The 18,156-nt window shown below is 43.8% G+C and overlaps 4 protein-coding genes across 4 annotated transcripts; all 4 read left to right on the top strand.

Moving 5' to 3' along the window:
- Positions 1 to 655: 655 nt before the first annotated feature.
- Positions 656 to 1,928, top strand: O0I10_009073 (uncharacterized protein; the record flags this gene model as incomplete). The annotated part of the gene is made up of 2 exons (XM_058489070.1): positions 656 to 1,714; positions 1,794 to 1,928. 2 exons carry the CDS (start codon positions 656 to 658, stop codon positions 1,926 to 1,928), a joined length of 1,194 nt encoding a protein of 397 aa, XP_058340118.1.
- A 7,861-nt stretch (positions 1,929 to 9,789) lies between these two features.
- Positions 9,790 to 11,505, top strand: O0I10_009072 (uncharacterized protein; the record flags this gene model as incomplete). The annotated part of the gene is made up of 3 exons (XM_058489069.1): positions 9,790 to 10,411; positions 10,473 to 10,528; positions 10,672 to 11,505. 3 exons carry the CDS (start codon positions 9,790 to 9,792, stop codon positions 11,503 to 11,505), a joined length of 1,512 nt encoding a protein of 503 aa, XP_058340117.1.
- A 604-nt stretch (positions 11,506 to 12,109) lies between these two features.
- On the top strand, positions 12,110 to 14,850 carry O0I10_009071 (uncharacterized protein; the record flags this gene model as incomplete). Its single annotated transcript, XM_058489068.1, has 3 exons — positions 12,110 to 14,174; positions 14,243 to 14,433; positions 14,497 to 14,850. The coding sequence occupies 3 exons, from the start codon at positions 12,110 to 12,112 to the stop codon at positions 14,848 to 14,850; spliced, it is 2,610 nt and encodes an 869-aa protein (XP_058340116.1).
- A 1,597-nt stretch (positions 14,851 to 16,447) lies between these two features.
- O0I10_009070 (uncharacterized protein) lies at positions 16,448 to 17,783 on the top strand (the record flags this gene model as incomplete). Its single annotated transcript, XM_058489067.1, has 2 exons — positions 16,448 to 16,579; positions 16,752 to 17,783. 2 exons carry the CDS (start codon positions 16,448 to 16,450, stop codon positions 17,781 to 17,783), a joined length of 1,164 nt encoding a protein of 387 aa, XP_058340115.1.
- Between the last annotated feature and the right edge of the window lie 373 nt (positions 17,784 to 18,156).

Here is an 18,156-nt window from a genome sequence, read left to right as displayed (position 1 = left end):
TGAATGATTCGAAAACAAGGAGTAAATGAGGAGAACATGATGACATCGGGAGCACATTTTTCGCTTTGGATGTAGAAAGAGTGAAATAGAGAGGGAAAAAGACTGAGTCTATATAGCAGCAATTTACAAATTCAAAAACCTGGGGGTGCTCGTGCTACGTCAATGAATCCCGGTAAATATCAATACAGAATGATCTTCCATAAGGTTATTGTAATAGTTCAATTATGAATTTATTGATCGTGGAACGGGTCTGGATATAAAGTGCACGGACATAGTAATTGGATAAAGGCATCATCTTGTAAGCAATGCAATGGTTGATTGTTCTCTATCATCGACATCCTCCCCCCAAAATTCCTCAAGTGCCATGACACACACGCACACAACTTCATTTTGTATCAAGCGAACTAAACTCATAAAGGTGTTGGCGGAGACTAAGCCAGCGACGTAATATGATCAAAGAGAGATTGAGAATGAGAGAAACAGAAACAAGGCACGCGAGAACAAGTTGCAACAGGCACAACAAACCTTGCACACACATTAGCGATTTGCCGACTGGCTGATAACTTTGTTTCGATCTTTTCTTTCTCGACTCGACTCCTTTCTTTCCCGAGCACAACATCGAAAATCCCCCGTTCTTTCTTTCTCCCCTCTTCCTATGCCACCACTCGACCGCCTTCACCAACGGGTCCTTGTGCCTGTGGTCACGATCGTTGTTGCTAGCACATTGATTCTCTTCACGTTGACAAGTGTGTCACAGCCAACATGGTTACCAGCATCATCTCATACCGTCCCTGCCGATTACCTCCAAGATCAGCAACAGGCATTCAACGCTACCGGGCACAGCAACACTTCTTGGGATTGCACGTGTTATACATACGATTCAAGCGAACCATTACCCGAGATCCCCGAAATCGTCGACTCGTCGAATGCAACACAAGAAGAGCAAGGCATGCCAACGATACAAGTGCCTGAATCATTACCAGAGCCACCAGCTGCTCTTATGGAGAAGATCAATGCGAACCTGGTGGATGGACGAGTGCTTGTTATTGCTACTGCCAACTATGGTATGCGAGATTACATGTACAACTGGATTGAATCCTTGAAACGCACCAATGAGACTCGCTATCTTATCTTTTGCTTGGACGACAAGCTGTATACTCACTTGGTCAACGCCGGTTATGAAGATCACGCAGCCACCATTCCTGATGAATGGTTCCATCAAGAAGTCGCATCCAATTTCGAAGACTATTTCTCACCCCAGTACAAGGCAATCACCCATGCCAAAACCCTCGTCGTTCAACGTTTATTGTACCTTGACATCACAGTCTTTTTCTCTGATATCGACATTGTGTGGCTACGACCTCGTATGCGGGAGTACATAAAGACATTGCTTGACATTCGAAAGGAGACACATGTGGTATTCCAACAAGAAGGTCTTGATGAACGACAAATCAACTCGGGCTTTTTCATGATGCGACCTTACGAAGATATGAAACGCATGCTTGCAGAGACCATTCGCTTGCAGGATTCGAATCAAGGATTGACACAACAAGGTGCTATGAACCGTGCCCTGGATCCCATGATCCTTGATCTACGAACGACAAGTGTGGTGTTGCTTGACGTCATGTACTTTCCTAATGGCTATGCTTATTTCGATCACGATCTATCCAATTCTCGGGGCGTTGATCCTTATATCCTCCATGCTAATTACCGGGTATGTTGTATATATATATATATATTTGGATGGGGCTATATAAGGCAGAAGTGGCTCATTGTTTTTTTTTGTTGATTAGGTGGCTGGTGAAAAGAAAAAGGAACTTGAGGTTCGAGGATACTGGTATGTGGATGAAGATTGGCTCAAGCAAGTGGATGCCATGGTCGAACAATCTTGGGAAGAACAAACCGATGCTATCGTAAATGGATCATGAGACTGGGTTGATTCCTCCGCGCCCTGACGATACACAAACCATATCCCTCATCTTACACAGATAACACTTTCACATCGCATACATCCCCCTCCCTCTCACCAACCAACCTTTATCATGTACACATCACTCGCATCCGTCTCTTTTTTTACATTGTATCTTTTTTTCTCTTATCTCTTATTACACACTCTCATATATCTTGGGCTGGACCTTGATTCCCTCCTCCTCCTCTACCTTCTCCTCCTTCTTGCTCTTTTATATTGTACAATAGTATACTTCGTAGGATTGTCAAAAACAACTAATGCTATAAAGTCTCCAGGAAAATACCACCTTATCTGGCAATTATCTCCATTATAAGCTTGTAATCATCATGCGTATTCGGTAGTACAAATCATTGCGTTTTGTCATATGGGATTCCAACCAATCGACATCACTAGGGATACCTGGTATCTTACAGGATGTAAATCACAAAAAGAGGCTATGTACAGACAACGATCCAATCACAAAGAAATGGGAGGTGAGTTATACAATGAAATGCGGCCTTTGTCCATATGCAACAACCATATCATTTCTCTTGCTCTCTTTTCCTTTTATCATAGTATTAACAAGTGGATGCACTTCTACATCCTGCATTTACCATAATCTTTCTATAACACAATACATCAAGCAACCGCACACGACGAGGCCAACTCGGGAAGAAGGAAGGTCTCTATCAAAACATGCCGCTGGATGATGATGGTTGTACATGGTTGACAGGTTGCACAAAGGAGGATGATAGTAGCTGCCACGATGACAATCAAATGCAGCAATCGTTCAGGATGATAGCCTCATGCATAATGGTCAAGCAGACAATGGATACATGAGAACAAAGGCTCTTTTTCCACACATTGTATATGTCCAATGCCCTTCCATCTCATCCACCAAACAATATCCATATCCATATTCCATAGAGATTCGTTTGTATTAACACAAGTTGCTACACGTAAATAAAGCTGCTTCTGTACAATGGCTATCTACTGTTCACGTAAAACGCTGCAAGGCAAGTTGCTGCAAGTAACTTGAGAGAATGAAGTGGAAGATCTTGCTCATGGCAACTGCTACAATGAACGCTGTTATGATTGGTCTGGTCGAGGATTGTACAAGAGAAGGTGAAGTTTCAAAGAAACGCGGGTGTTGTAGTGGAGCGCACACGCCATGGACTTGCCATTGAGTCAAAGACAATGGGATCAAGAGAGTTGCAGGATTGACATGATGGGTTGAAGCAGGACAATCGTACGTAGGTGGTAATTGTATACTTGAATGCACCAACAGTTGAGAATGGGAGGAAAAGACAAGAAGTGGGAGTGGAAGAACTGCAAATTAAAATTGGTTGAACTGATGTTGAATGTCATTTCTTTGTTTGAGTGTTGTTCAATCAAATCCTCTCGGATCAAGAAAGTTGAAGGATGGAGATGATGGGCTGGAGCAGGACAATCGTTCACATGCATTGAATTGGGCAACGATGGTGGATGGGAGGAATGGGCTGCTAGCTGGCAGTTTACAAATACTTTGCAATTTGATCATTCTCATATTGGATGATACTTCTGTGTTTGAGCGTTTTTCAGCCAAATGCTCTCGGATCAAGAAAGTTGAAGGATGGAGGTGTTGCGCTGGAGCAGCACAATCGTTCGTATGCATTGGATTTGACAACAAAGGTGAATGGGAGGAATGGGCGATCAAGTGGCAGTTTACAAATAACTTACCAATTTGATTCTTCTGATATTGGATGATGTTTCTGTGTTTGAGCATTTTTCAGTCAAATCTCATCGGATCAAGAAAGTTGAATGATGGGCATTCTGGGCTGGAGCAGGACAATCGTTCGTATGCATTAGTTTGGGCAACAATGGAGAATGGGGAGGACTAGGTTATTAGCTGGCATTTTAAACTATTCCTAAATAGTGTACAAGAATCATGCATCGACTGTGCTGAATGACTCAAGTTACACAAACACGCCCTCTGCATCTTTTGCTCTATTATAGTCATACTACTTTACATTAAACAACGACCACTCTTCATATAACATCACGCTTACAAACATAAAGACGCCTGTATCTCCAAACTTTACAATGAAACGTGGGGTTTTGAATAGAGCAATGTGCCCGGCTTGGCCAACTGCACGTTGGGTGAAAGTTTCACGATCAAGCTTGCCAATCCCAGATTTCGCAATGTCGCTACCAGCCAAACTGGATCTGGAGGTCAACCTCTTCAACGACGACCAAAAAAATATTTTTTGGGCTGTTTGCGACATTGAACGCGAAACTTTCACACAAGGTGCTGTTGGCCAAGCCGAGCCCATTGCTCTAATAAAAACCCCACGTTTCATTGTAAAGTTTGGAGATACAGGCACCTTTATGTTTGTAAGCGTGATGGTATATGAAGAGTGGTCTTTGTTTATTGTGAAGTAGCTAGACCCTGACAGAGCAAAAGATGCAGAGGGTAGTGTTGTGTAACACAGCTATGTTTGCATGAATGGAAGGGTCAATGTATGATACTTTATGCATCATCTAGGAACAGGCATGTATTGCTAGCTAACGGCCACTTTTATCCAATCATCATTGTTGTGAGATCCACTGCATGGGAACGATGCCCCTGCTCTAGACATTCATTTCCATGATTAAAGTAGGTTGATCCGAGCTGATTTGGTTGAGTTACGCTCACACAAGATTACATCGGTTGAGCTACATCGAGCGTGCTCTATGTCCAGAGTGATGTAATCTCTCTTTGACCGCACCTCAGTCAAATCAGCTCGGATCAACCTACTTTAATCATGGAAATGAATGTCTAGAGCAGGGGCATCGTTCCCATGCAGTGGATCTCACAACAATGATGATTGGATAAAAGTGGCCGTTAGCTAGCAATACATGCCTGTTCCTAGATGATGCATAAAGTATCATACATTGACCCTTCCATTCATGCAAACATAGCTGTGTTACACAACACTACCCTCTGCATCTTTTGCTCTGTCAGGGTCTAGCTACTTCACAATAAACAAAGACCACTCTTCATATACCATCACGCTTACAAACATAAAGGTGCCTGTATCTCCAAACTTTACAATGAAACGTGGGGTTTTGAATAGAGCAATGTGCCCGGCTTGGCCAACAGCATCTTGGGTGCAAGTTTCACGATCAAGCTTGCCAATCCCAGATTTCGCAATGTCGCTACCAGCCAAACTGGATCTGGAGGTCAACCTCTTCAACGACGACCAAAAAAATATTTTTTGGGCTAGTTGCGACATTGAACGTGAAACTTTCACACAAGGTGCAGTTGGCCAAGCCGAGTCCATTGATCCATTAAAAACCCTGTGTTTGATTGTGAAATCTTGAGATATGGCTGTCTTTATGTGTTTACCTATGCTGTAAGCGTGATGGAGCTGCTTTTTCCTAGTGGATGGTGTCGGCTGCATTAACGGAAAGATGAAGAGCTGAGTGAAACGGCACGTGGTGGTTACACAGACACGTCCTTGACAGGTTGCTACACAAATGGATGATGATGATGATTGCCTTTTGTGAAGGTACGTAAGTAAACAGCATCCAATAATGAAGGTGTGTCAATGTCTGCATCACATTTGCATGTAGAAGAAAGTCGAGCTGCATAAACCAATTTGTATATGTAAAAAGATACATATACATATTGAACGAGTCACTCATCCTGAAACTCAATGGAGGGATCCCTTCACTTTTTCTCTTCTCAAGCTCATCCCACTTCCCACTCCTCCTTATTGTATCACAAAAGCCATGTACTTTTTGCATGACCGATAACCGGACCACTTTTATTATTCGATCTTCGAAGCAATAGTATGTAATCCACAAGCTAGCAACCTCCAACAAGCGTGTACATAATAAATAAACAATGCTTTATTTCATCTAGCTATCTTGCTACTGTACATTGCCACCACCATCGTCGTAGTCATCCTCTGTCATCATTCCTACTCGTACTCGTCACCAGTCCTCAATCTCATTCGTCACACCAACATCCAAAAATACACAAGTAGAAAAGAATGGGATCTTGCAGGCTTCCTTTTGAATCTCGTTGTCGTTATCATTGTCATCGTTGTGAATGTTGTGATCATTGTAATCGTCGTCTCTACAAATAAGAATGCAGACATGTTAGACACCATCTGATACCGGGATCGATGACGATTTGGTATACCGTTAGGCGATCCTCTCTAAGAAAGCAAATCAGAAGGAATTCACAAATCAAATCACCACCATACGAGCAACGTCGGGTGATCTCTTGTTCTTGAGAAATCACTGCACGAATCACGCAAGGCCATTTCGATCCATGGCAAGGAAGGACATCACTTACGTAGAGTCCAGGCTCATAGTTGTCCTCAGTCATCCTCTCCAAAGAAAGAATGATCCCCAATCCAATCCTTCCAATCACTCCACACCTCATGAAAAGAAATCCTCAAGGGAAAGAACGATCCTATCACGAGAAGAGCGTGTTGGTTAAACACATTCACAAGCTGTTGTAAATCCCCTTTTACCTCAACACGGTGACCATGCTCTTCCAAAAATCCATCGTCATCGACCCATCCTCAACTCAACGCAGGCCTATAGAGCCCTGGACGCGTTCCAATAAGCTTTTCTAGCACACTTGGGTAGTGCAGAGCGACGCAGCGGCCACTTGATACAGGCTGGGACTTGAACCCAAAGAGATGATGATGATGCCCCAAGTTGCATTGCCTGATCAAAGAAACCTATTCAATTCATTATTAGCACACACACAATAAACACCCTTTTCATTGTTTGTTTCATTGTACTTGCCTTTTCAATATACACAAAGAGACCCTTTGTTGTTGGTTACTGGAAACCGAAAACCATGGTGTAGAATAGTTGAGCCGAAACAAAACGCCAAACGAGCCCACGTCTTGAGACCAAACTTGCCGTCTATACAAGCTGACGCGTCAATGGAGCCAATTCGGCTGCAACATTGGACTCTGAATGTACCTGTTGACACCAAGCATAGAGCGGGAATAGCAACGAGCAAAAGGAAGCCATGGCAACCACCAACCACGCTCATTCCTCGGCACTTTGGACACACTCACTCCCTGACAATGCATGTTCAGAACTATGTTAATGCCTCACAAACAACAAGAGCACTCTTGTATAATACATTACCTTGATTGGAATGTCGTGAATGGGATAAGAGCAGAGGAGGGAGAAAGAGAAGAGATCCCAAGTCGTGGAGCTGCTGTCCCCCAAGTTTAAATCCCCTACTGCTATTACACTGAGGCCGCTCATCAATTACCCTATACACACCATCCACCCATCGTCATCATCACCCTCACGATAGACAATAGGTACACGTAAATAAAAGAAATTATGATCCTCACGTATAGCAAAAGGGGTGTGTGCCATTTTACACTTTACATGATAATGATGATCCAACAACACCCATTGTTGCCATGCTACCATGTCACCTCGAATCAAGAAAGTTCAATGATGGGAATGATGGGCTGGAGCAGGACAATCGTTCACATGCATTGTTTTGATCAACAAAGGCGAATGGGAGGAATGGGCTGCTAGCTGGCAGTTTACAAATACTTTGCAATTTGATCATTCTCATATGTATTGGATGATACTTCTGTGTTTGAGGGGTTTTCAGTCAACGCCTCTCGGATGAAGAAAGTTGAAGGATGGAGGTGTTGCGCTGGAGCAGCACAATCGTTCACATGCATTGGATTGGCAACGAAGGTGAATGGGAGGTATGGGTTATTAGCTGGCATGTATGAACCATTCCTAAATAGTGAACAAGTATCATGCATCGACTGTGCTGACTGACTCAGTTACACACACGACATGCAACGTTTGCATTGCATCTACCTTTAGAACAATAGGCCGGCGATAGCCGGATCCTTATGTTATAATACTTTAGCAGCAGGTGTATCGATGATCGCTTTTCAACCAATGCGATTGCTGCTTTGGTGAATGTGGATGCTTTTACCTGTATAGGTGAACTGCAAGTATGATGACGACCTTATTTTGGTATCAGCAAAGATTTCATTTAGCTTGTCATTTGTGTACCAACCAATCTTCACACGATCATGGCGAATAAGATCAAAGATGGTATATACGTGGTGAACGGTCTCAGGTACATATACCCATTATCGGTGCTACCAGAACAATGATCAAAGTCATTGTTTATGATATGTGTTAGCAGAAGCACAGCCTATATGTAGCCGAGCCCAACAAAAAGTGGGCGAGACCTGCACCACCACAGGCCGATTTCAGCACGTGTTGCAAATCCTCAATGAGATGTGACATTGTACACTTTTTGGTTGTTCATGTGCACATAATGCATTCTTGTTGATGCATAAATGATGATGATAATCGCAACAGACTCAAAGCGAATCATGATAATACCACTTTAAGGATCGTACGTGTATACTACGTGGCCATATAAATAACCCTTTGGACGTACAATGTGGCGTCCGTGGACAGGTGGCTGGTGCTGCCATATCACCAAAGACCCATTCTTGGTACGACATGCGTGGTATACTACATCATTTTGATCTGTGAGGGTGCCTTGGGAGCTGGTTGATTGTTTCTTTTGCATGTCGTCATGGATTTCGCCTCTTTATCATAAGGGGTTCAAAGTTTGGTCTACTATCATCCGCTGCCCTGGTTGCTTTCTACTCATAGCGAATCATCGACTTATCTTTGAGATTGTCACGGTGCTCAATAATGCATGATGCAACTATAAAAGGAACAGCATGTGCAAGGGGGCCAGCGGCTAAAGCGTGTGTGGCTATTTTTTGTTATCGTTCGGCAAAAGACACGAGGACAACTATAGAGTCGGATGAATGGATGATTATGGCGTGGTCACCATGGCCAGTGCCATGAATGGGGGGACGTGTGATGTTGTTGGGGGGTAGGGAGCAGATATTTTGTTTTCCAAAAGTATAATCATAATGCAGGTGTTTACGTGTAATGTGTTGACCAGAATGCTGGTAATCAGCCCACAACTTTTTTTAGTGCTTCATATCTTGCTTATCAGAACCTTTTTTTATACGGAGTCAAAAGCAATAAAGAGCGATCGATTGGATCGTGTGCTGCCACATGCGATCAATATGCAGTCGCATATTTGATCTTCTTTACTCGTTGTTTTCATGATCGTTTTTGGGTAGCACACACACACACACATGCATACATGGTTTATCACCCGTACTTTATCTATTGATATACACACACGCCTCATGCTCAATTCAATGTAAAATAGCGATGGATGGGGCCCATAGTAAACAGGTTTGGGGGTGGAAGAGCATGTGAGAGTGATAAGAGCAAAAAAGTGAAACATTGCTATTTGCTGCACAGCCCATATGCATCTCTAAATATCAGGGATGCAACAGGGGAGGGGGGTTATGGGCAAATCATGTTGCTGACGTGTTGACAGGTATGCAACGTGTGACCTAATCCATGCATTACTTTTGTACCATGTACAGAATCTTTATGACAAGATTGCTCATAGTGATAGTGATAATAGCAGAATATACTACAACCATGACGTGCTGTTGTGTGTGGTATTGTACGTGTACGTGTTGTGTGTGCCTTGAGTGCTAAATGCATTAGCTCCCAAAGTGGCAAGTGCAATATCGGCTTGTGCAACAAGGAACAACTCCGTTCCACGGAACGGATTTTGGCATTGACACGCCCATCTGCACACAAACATCACGTAGTGTGTGTGTGGTGCGTGTATATATATACATACTCACGCCCACTTATTGCACATGCATATAACTTTATAAAAAGGTTCTGGCCCGCTCCCTTTTTTTTACTCTTCTCCTTTTCTCCTCATCTCACTTTACACATTCTGATTCAAGATGACCATCACCAACATTCCTGAAGCCGAGTTGCAAGCCTTGAAGACCCGTTACGAGCAAGCTGGTCAAGGTCACGTCTTCCATTTCTTTGATCAATTATCAGTGGATGAACAACATGCCTTGTATGAACAACTCTCTGGTTTGGATGTGGATCGCGTAAACCAAATCTATACCAAGGCTATTGCTGGTGCTGAGGCCGAGAGCCAAAGCCAAGAAGCTTCTGTTGAACCTTTGCCTGAAGATGTTTTCGATTCCACCGTCAAGGCTTCTCCAGAAACCATCAGTGAATGGCAAACCATTGGTTTGACACAAATCGCTCAAGGCAAGGTGGCTGTCATCTTGATGGCTGGTGGTCAAGGTACTCGTCTTGGATCCAGTGCACCCAAGGGTTGCTACAACATCAACCTTCCTTCCACCAAGACTCTTTTCCAATTGCAAGCTGAACGCATCTTGCGTCTTCAAGACATTGCTCGTCAATATCGCAAGCCTACCGATTCCAGTGAAGGCATCATCCCTTGGTACATCATGACTTCAGGTCCCACCCATGAAGCCACCTATCAATTCTTTAAGGAACATTCATTCTTTGGTCTTAAGGAGGAAAACGTCATCTTTTTCCAACAAGGTATGTATATATACAAGCGATGCTTCTTTGATATTGGATCCACTCACTTTTTGCTATTTAGGTACTCTTCCTTGCTTGACTATGGATGGTAAAATTATTCTTGAGTCTAAGAACAAGGTGAGTTATCATTCTGGAATGGGCTTGTGCACGTGCGGAATTCTATGATATATATGCGGGGAAAAAGGAATTCAAAAGAGGGAGGGGAAAGGTGGTACGTGTCGGCGTATAGAAAGCTAAAATTAGCCTGTTTTTTATTTTAGGTCGCCATTGCACCCGATGGTAACGGTGGTATTTATGCTGCTGTACAAAACACTGGTGTGATCCAGTCACTCAAGGAACGTGGTGTATTGTACACCCACTGCTACTGTGTCGATAACTGCCTCGCACGTGTTGCTGATCCCGTTTTCATCGGCTACTGTGTTAGCAAGAACACTGATTGTGGTGTCAAGACCGCTGCAAAGTCGGCCCCTGAGGAACCTGTCGGTGTTGTTTGCAAGCGTGATGGTCGTTATGGTGTCGTCGAATACTCTGAAATCTCCAAGGAAGTCTCCGAGAAGCGTAATGAGGATGGCTCTTTGACCTTTGGTGCTGCCAACATTGCCAACCACTTTTTCTCTACCGCTTTCCTTGAACGCGTGCCTACCTTTGCATCCGAACTTCAATACCACATTGCCAAGAAGAAGATCAAATACGTTGACTTGGAGACTGGTGAACAAATTGCCCCCAAGAGCAACAGTGGCATGAAGCTTGAATGCTTTGTGTTTGATGTATTCCCTTATGCTGAGCAATTCTCTGTTCTCGGTGTTGACCGTAAGGAAGAATTCTCCCCTCTTAAGAATGCTCCTGGCACTGGTGCTGATTGCCCTGAGACCTCTCGCCGTGATATCATTGCTCAACATGTTCGCTTCGTTGAGGCTGCTGGTGGTAAGGTTGTTGGTGAGAACGCCGATGACTTTGAGAAGCTTCAATTTGAAATCTCCCCTTGGGTCTCGTATGCTGGTGAAGGTCTTAAGGAAATTGTTGATGGCAAGACTATTCAAGCACCTGCTATCATTGAAACCCGAGAGGATCTTATCCGTGCTATCAACCACTAAATACCATCCCACTGATCCATCATCACACCATTCCACGCAACTATTCTTCACACACACATCACCCTACAACAAAAGCACCCACCCACATACGCACGCACAAAACGATGGATCAGGGGTTTAAAACAGGTTTATGGAGGATGAGATTTAGATTGTACACACGCCATTATCATCATCATCACCCGTTTTGCTTTTCCACTCATACTCACACGCACATCACCCTTTTCCCATACTTTGTACGTACAATGATACCAATTGAACAAGGATCTTGTTTCTCTCTCGCACACATACTTGGATATTTATAGGATTGGATTATGAATGGGGGAGTGGTGGACATGTATCAAAGTGAAGGAGATCGGATGTTTTCATAAGATAGTGTGATGGTTCAAAGTAACTCACAGCCTCTTGTTGTGGTATTGCAGCATCGTGATATAGGCATGTCTTAGTGACATTGAGCACGTATTCTTCTAGTTGATAAAAGTCAGCAGCCCCTGGAGAGAACAAGTCGCGGTTTTCGCGTGTATCTACGCGATTAAATTTTCTGCATTTGGCACGAGCACGCGACCCAGGGCAAGACATCTCTCTCTTTCTCTCGGCTCAACATACGATGGATGCCACCACCACGGATACACCACTCCCCAATAACAATGACACGCACAATGATACCCTCTTAGCCTTGAGCTCGGATGACAATGATACCCCAATGGCCACAGACAAGAAAAAGACAACCATCGACTTGTCCGATTCAGACAATGACAGCGACGATCAAGGCGGTTTGACGGGTGTAGACAACCTCAACATTTCAGCTAGATTGAAGCGTCTAATGCGAGACACTACTTTGACGAGTGCATTGGACGACGACGATGATAGCGATGACGACGATGACCCACTCAAGGACAATGTCTTGTTTCGTACGCCTGCTGCAGTCAAGACACCTGCTGTACAATCACTTCTTCGCACTGAGCCATCACCTCGTCTCGATAAAAGCAATTACGATGATGATAGCAGCAGCAATGATGAGGGTAATGATATGATACATCAACGATTGCCAGCTGCAGTTTCGTCACCTACAGCAAATCGACATCCACCTCGTCAAAGACGACCGCTCGATTTCTTTGCCGGCAACAGCGAGAGTAGTAGCAGCAGCAGCAGTAGTGAAAATGAGCAACAACAAAAACAACCACGACGACGACGTCAACAACAACCCAAAAAGACACGTCAAAAGAAAAAGACTTCATCGACAACACCAGCAGCAACAGCAGCCGTATCAGATGATGATAGTGAGGATGATAATGAGGATGAGGATGGGAAAAAGAGAAAGCGACCACCAAAACGTGCAATGTCAAAACGTGCTGAACGATTGATGCATCAAGAGAATCAGCGTTTAACACGTACAACGGTTGCCAAGCTACAGCCACGTACCGACAAACTTTCCTTCAATCACGTCATGGAGAAATTCAAACAGCAACGCCTATTGTCATCATCATCATCACCACCTCAAGACAAATCACCCAATACCATGATCCGTGAAAAAGTCAAAGCACTGAATGATGACAGCGACAGTGATTTGGAGATTGTGCACCCACAAGCTGTCAAGGAAGTGGATTTTGCATCACCTGATCGACCTCGATTACCTTTTGAACAATTCCAGTCATCACCCTCGCCTTTAAGGAATCGACCCATGACACATCGCGATCTCAACAAACGATTACAGGATATGATGGCAAAAGAAATGCTTGAACGTCGACGCCATATGGAAGAAAAAGCACGTGCTACGGGTACCTTTAAGACCACCGAGGAAATTGTACGGCATCAATTGGCACTTGAGAAACAGGCTCAGCAAATTGGTATGCAAGTCAATGAGCATTTTATCAGAGAAAGTGGACGCAAGAGTCGACCTTCCAATGATGACGACAAAGTACCTGATGAAGAAGATGAAGATGTCTTTGAGGAATTGTTTTTATCGGGTGAAGAAGAAGGAGAAGAAGAAGAGGTTGGCGAGGATGACAATGAAGAAGACGTGCACATGGAAGAGAATGGGGATGACAAGGAGAATGAAGCCACCAATCCACCAGAGGCGATGCCGAAGGATGATGGTGATGATCAACCTATTCGCAAAAGAAAACGCAACAACGTCTTGTTCAGCGATGATGATGAAGAAGCTAGCGACACAGGATCAGAAAAGCAAGTCGATCAGCCAATGGAAGACAACATGGTGGATACAGCAGCAACAGCAGCACCACCTATCAAACACCAACGCAAGGAAAAGAGTGAATACTTGGATGCTGAAGCTCAGGAATCAGAAGATGAATACTTTGGCGCTGGTGGTCCGGATGCGGATGAGGATGAAGATGATGCTCGTCTTGATCAGTATGAAAAAGATGGGATGCTTGTGGATAAAACGGATGAACATGTGGATGAAGCGACATTACGTGCAGCACTCAATTCACAATTGGCCGAATCCGATAAACACATGGTGGAGCGGTTGCTTAAGGATATTATGAGTGGTGATTTGAGACGTCGTCGTGCAGCACGTGAAGCAGGCCTCATGTTGGATGATTACGATATCTATGACGATCCAGAAGACAATGATTTGATTGCATTACGACGTGCAGCCAACGAACGACGTAAACGATTATTGGACCAAAGTGGCGATCCAATTCAAGCCTTGGGTATGTGATGAGGTTCACTTTCATTGAAGGGAAATTGTATGACTAATTTACAACTGTCTATGATATAGCCCGTGATCCAAAAACAGCAGCATTTGCAAAAGCTCTCCAATCAATGCCTGAAGATCCTCAAGGTTTGGATTTGAGTGACCATGAACAAGAAGATGATATGATGCAAGGCAGTGATGGGGATGATGATGAGGATGAGGATGATGATCTTGATCCACGAAGTAACTTGAGTCTTGTGATTCCAGAGGATGAGGTAAAACGGATATTAGTGGTAGGATGGCGTGGTTATTGATCAAGATGTTGTTGTCGTTGATAGGAAGAGCAAGAGGATGAAGCACCTGATAGTCGCCACATGATGACGCTGGATGACAGTGATGAGGAACAAGGATTAGCAGTCGTTGAGCGACAAGAACGACCGGTTATTACCAGAGATCAAAGGATGCGAGATCAACAACGACAACGATTAAAACGACTTTTGGCTGAATCAGGAGGAAATTTGGGCGCACCTGCTGAGAACAGTGCACGTGTTGGTTTAACAGCAAAATCACAGCCAACGGAACGCAAGGTGGCACGATACATGGAGTTACCCAAAGCTGCACTTGATGAAAGTCCACTACAGAAGCGTGAACCTCGTCTATTGGGAATGTTAAAGCCACCAAATAAGCGATAATCCATTTTTTACACGTTTACACGCATGTTTTGTAAATAAAATATTCTCCTTTCGACATAATACGACATAAAGATTGTATAGGTAGTAATGAGTACAAGTGCCAATATCAGCGTAGTCAAAAGTGAAATTATGCAACCTCACACCTTTATGAAATTTTCGTGTAACGTGAAGCACGCTTTCCTTTTTTACGCGTCTGTGCAGATCTTTTGCATCCCACGACTGATGCAAGGAACACCATAACAAACAAGGAGCTGTCAACTTGCATTTGCTTGTAACGCCATCCTTGACAGCATTGTTTATGGTATCCGTGAGTATTTCATGCATCATGTCGTAACATGCTTTTTTTCCCTGTCCCATAAGCGTTGCCATGGATACAACACACAATAACGTGATTACAACAATAACGCAATGCCATTTTGATCTACCCCCTAGTATTGGATGATTATGCAGTGCAAGATGTATCCATGCCGACATTACCCTGCAGTTAAGAAGGTATAGAAAGTCTTAAGTAAGGGGGAACTAGGTCTGTTTTTTGCCCAAAAGGGAGCAAGATGATGGGTATGTATATATATAAATGTGTGTGTGTGGGAATGAGATGGTGTGTGGGAGCAAACGAATGTACTTGGGGGAGGAGGAGCACATACACCCACATATACACCCACCCACGAGAAAACGGGTGATGGGTAAAGGAGAAAGCGCGTGTATCAAGGCTTATAAGAGGGAGTAGGAGGAAACAGCGTCCCCATTGGCTGTACAAAATTAAAGTGTTGCTCTATTACAGAATATGCGTACAGGATGCCCAAGTACGTGGGTTCAGCGGAGTCAAATGCAAAAAGAACCAAGTGGAATGCTACACAAAATATCTAATAGCCATTATCACGCTACTTTCTTGCCTCTTTCTATATTGTATGACACGCAAGCAGTATAGCATCCCGACAGGGTGTTGCATCCGAAAGCTGCCGGATTTTCGCCCCGCCAGATTAGGCGTTGCAAGGAGAGGATTTGTGTGTGTAAAGAGAGTGAGAGAGAGTGAGAGTGGTAGGGTGAATTGCATCAGTAGAAGTAGGAGATCATATTCTAAAAAAGAAGGTTAAGGCGGGGGAAGAGGTCACAGGGTGTTGTTGATCCATTTTGTGTTCGTGTGTATCTGCAATGGATAAGAATAAGCGGGGCTTTCTCTAAAAGCATATAAAACCTGTGCACGTCTTTTATGTACAACCTTCCTTTTTCCCATCCACTAACTTTCAACCACCCTTTCCAATCCTTTAACTTGTGTTGTGGTCGCCTTCTGTAGCCATCCTCTCTTTCTCTTTCATAATCGCTCTCGCTCTCACTTTCACTATACTACTCCACCTGTTCCTGTATATACCACACCATCCATCTAGTGTATATTGTTGAGCCTTAATCCCTCCAACAACATCATCAGTTACACGCACACACAACATTCAATCCATTTTACAGGTCTATTGCTCGTTCCCATTTCTTTATCCAAGCCCTACAGATATATACATATACACACACACCCTATTCCTCTTTTATCTTTACAAGCTCCACAAACAGCATCGCTAGATATATACACACACAAAAAATGGCTACAATGACAGCTCATCAACAATACTCCCGCCCCAGTAATCGCTCGAGACGTCAACAAGAGAAGATTGGAGAGGACGTTGCATTGGCAAACTACATGGCATCCAACAAGATGCGACACCACCACAAGCAAAAGCAGGTAACAAAGTCCATCCATCCCTTTATCCCTCCAATGTAGGCGGATGTCGTGGGTTGATAAATCAAGCTGGGAATGTTACACAGCAACAACCCTCCTTGGATTCCCCTTTCCGCTGCACCTCTCTCTCCCTGCTTTTTAGGTCGTTTTACTGACATTATTTGCATCTAACCAGCTTGATCAAGCAAACATGATGCCACCTTCTGGTTGGGGATATCCCAACATGGGTTATCCATCCCCTGCCGAATGGGCATACTATCAGCAACAATACGCTGCCGCTGCTGCTCATGCTCATGCTCATGCTGCATCCCAGCAAAAGAATGGTGGCTCTTATGTACCTTATCAGTACTATTATCCTAATTGCCATCCTAATCTTTGGGTTGATACATCCGCTGCTGCACCTCGTTCTATTCACAAATCAACATCAACACCTACTCGTAGTAGTAGTCCTCGATCATCACCAGCACAACGATCACCCCATTCACGATCATCCATTTCTTCTCAGCATTCGTTGTCTTCTTTTCATGATCCACGACCTTCTCGCACATCCTCTTCATCTTCATCCACTGTATCAGGTGCCTCTTCGACCGAATTTTCTATAGGACGACGATCATCGGTTACATCGATTGCATCCTCTGTATCCGGTATGTCGGTGAGTTCCAAGCGATCCTTTTCTCGACGTATCAAGGAAGTTTTCAAAGGAAAGAGTGAATCCGAAGTACCTGAAACGACGACATCAACACGTGTACGACGACGTTCATCCATTGCTGCCTTGTCAGGTCTTTTTCAAAAGCACAACAATGTACCCACCGTGCCTGAAGAAGAAGCCACCGATGAAGAACATCAACATCAACAAGAAGAAGCATTACCAGCACCACCAGCACCACCCTTTGTGAAATCATCGTGTCCAACGCCACCACGAACACCCACTATCTCATCCAATGTATCGACCGTCTCATCTTTATCTTCGTCATCTTCTTCTTCTTCCTCATCCGGCAAAAAGAAAAAGATTCAATTCTACCCCACCATTCAAGTGCATGAAACGTTCAGCTCCAGTGAATACGATCGTCGATGCGATACGGAAGCAACGTGCCAAAAATTGACCCCTACATTGGCCGTCAAGATAAAACAGGAATTGAATGAGTACAAATTGACCGACATGGAAGTACACGTGGAAAGTCGTCGATATACCCACTTTCTCTTGTAATAATCTCCTTTGTTTCTCTCCCCTCACAACCCTTCCTCTTGTGTGCTCCTTGTCTCTCTATTCCGAGTTTTCCCTCAAGCTCTTTTTGCTCCCTTTTCTTTTCTCCTCTTTTCTTCCTTCTCTCTCTCTCTCTCTTTTTTTTTTTTCTTCTCACTCACACAAACCGCACCATTGAAACAACAATCCTTGCATCATATTAAAAAACACTTGTTCATCATGCTTGCTTCATGTTCAAATTACAGCGTTCCTTTTTAATAGCATTGTTGTTGCATAAATCTCATCGTATGTTATTTACGAAGCTTGTAGATCGATTAACTTTAAAGCATGGATGCATGAAAAAACGAGGGGATCCATTCGTGTAGGAACGCATAAT

Source organism: Lichtheimia ornata (assembly GCF_029851405.1).
Source record: "Lichtheimia ornata isolate CBS 291.66 chromosome Unknown scaffold00051, whole genome shotgun sequence".
In the NCBI taxonomy this organism is placed as follows: domain Eukaryota; kingdom Fungi; phylum Mucoromycota; class Mucoromycetes; order Mucorales; family Lichtheimiaceae; genus Lichtheimia; species Lichtheimia ornata.
Note: the sequence above shows the minus strand (reverse complement) of the source record. Positions and strands in the feature narration are given on the sequence as shown.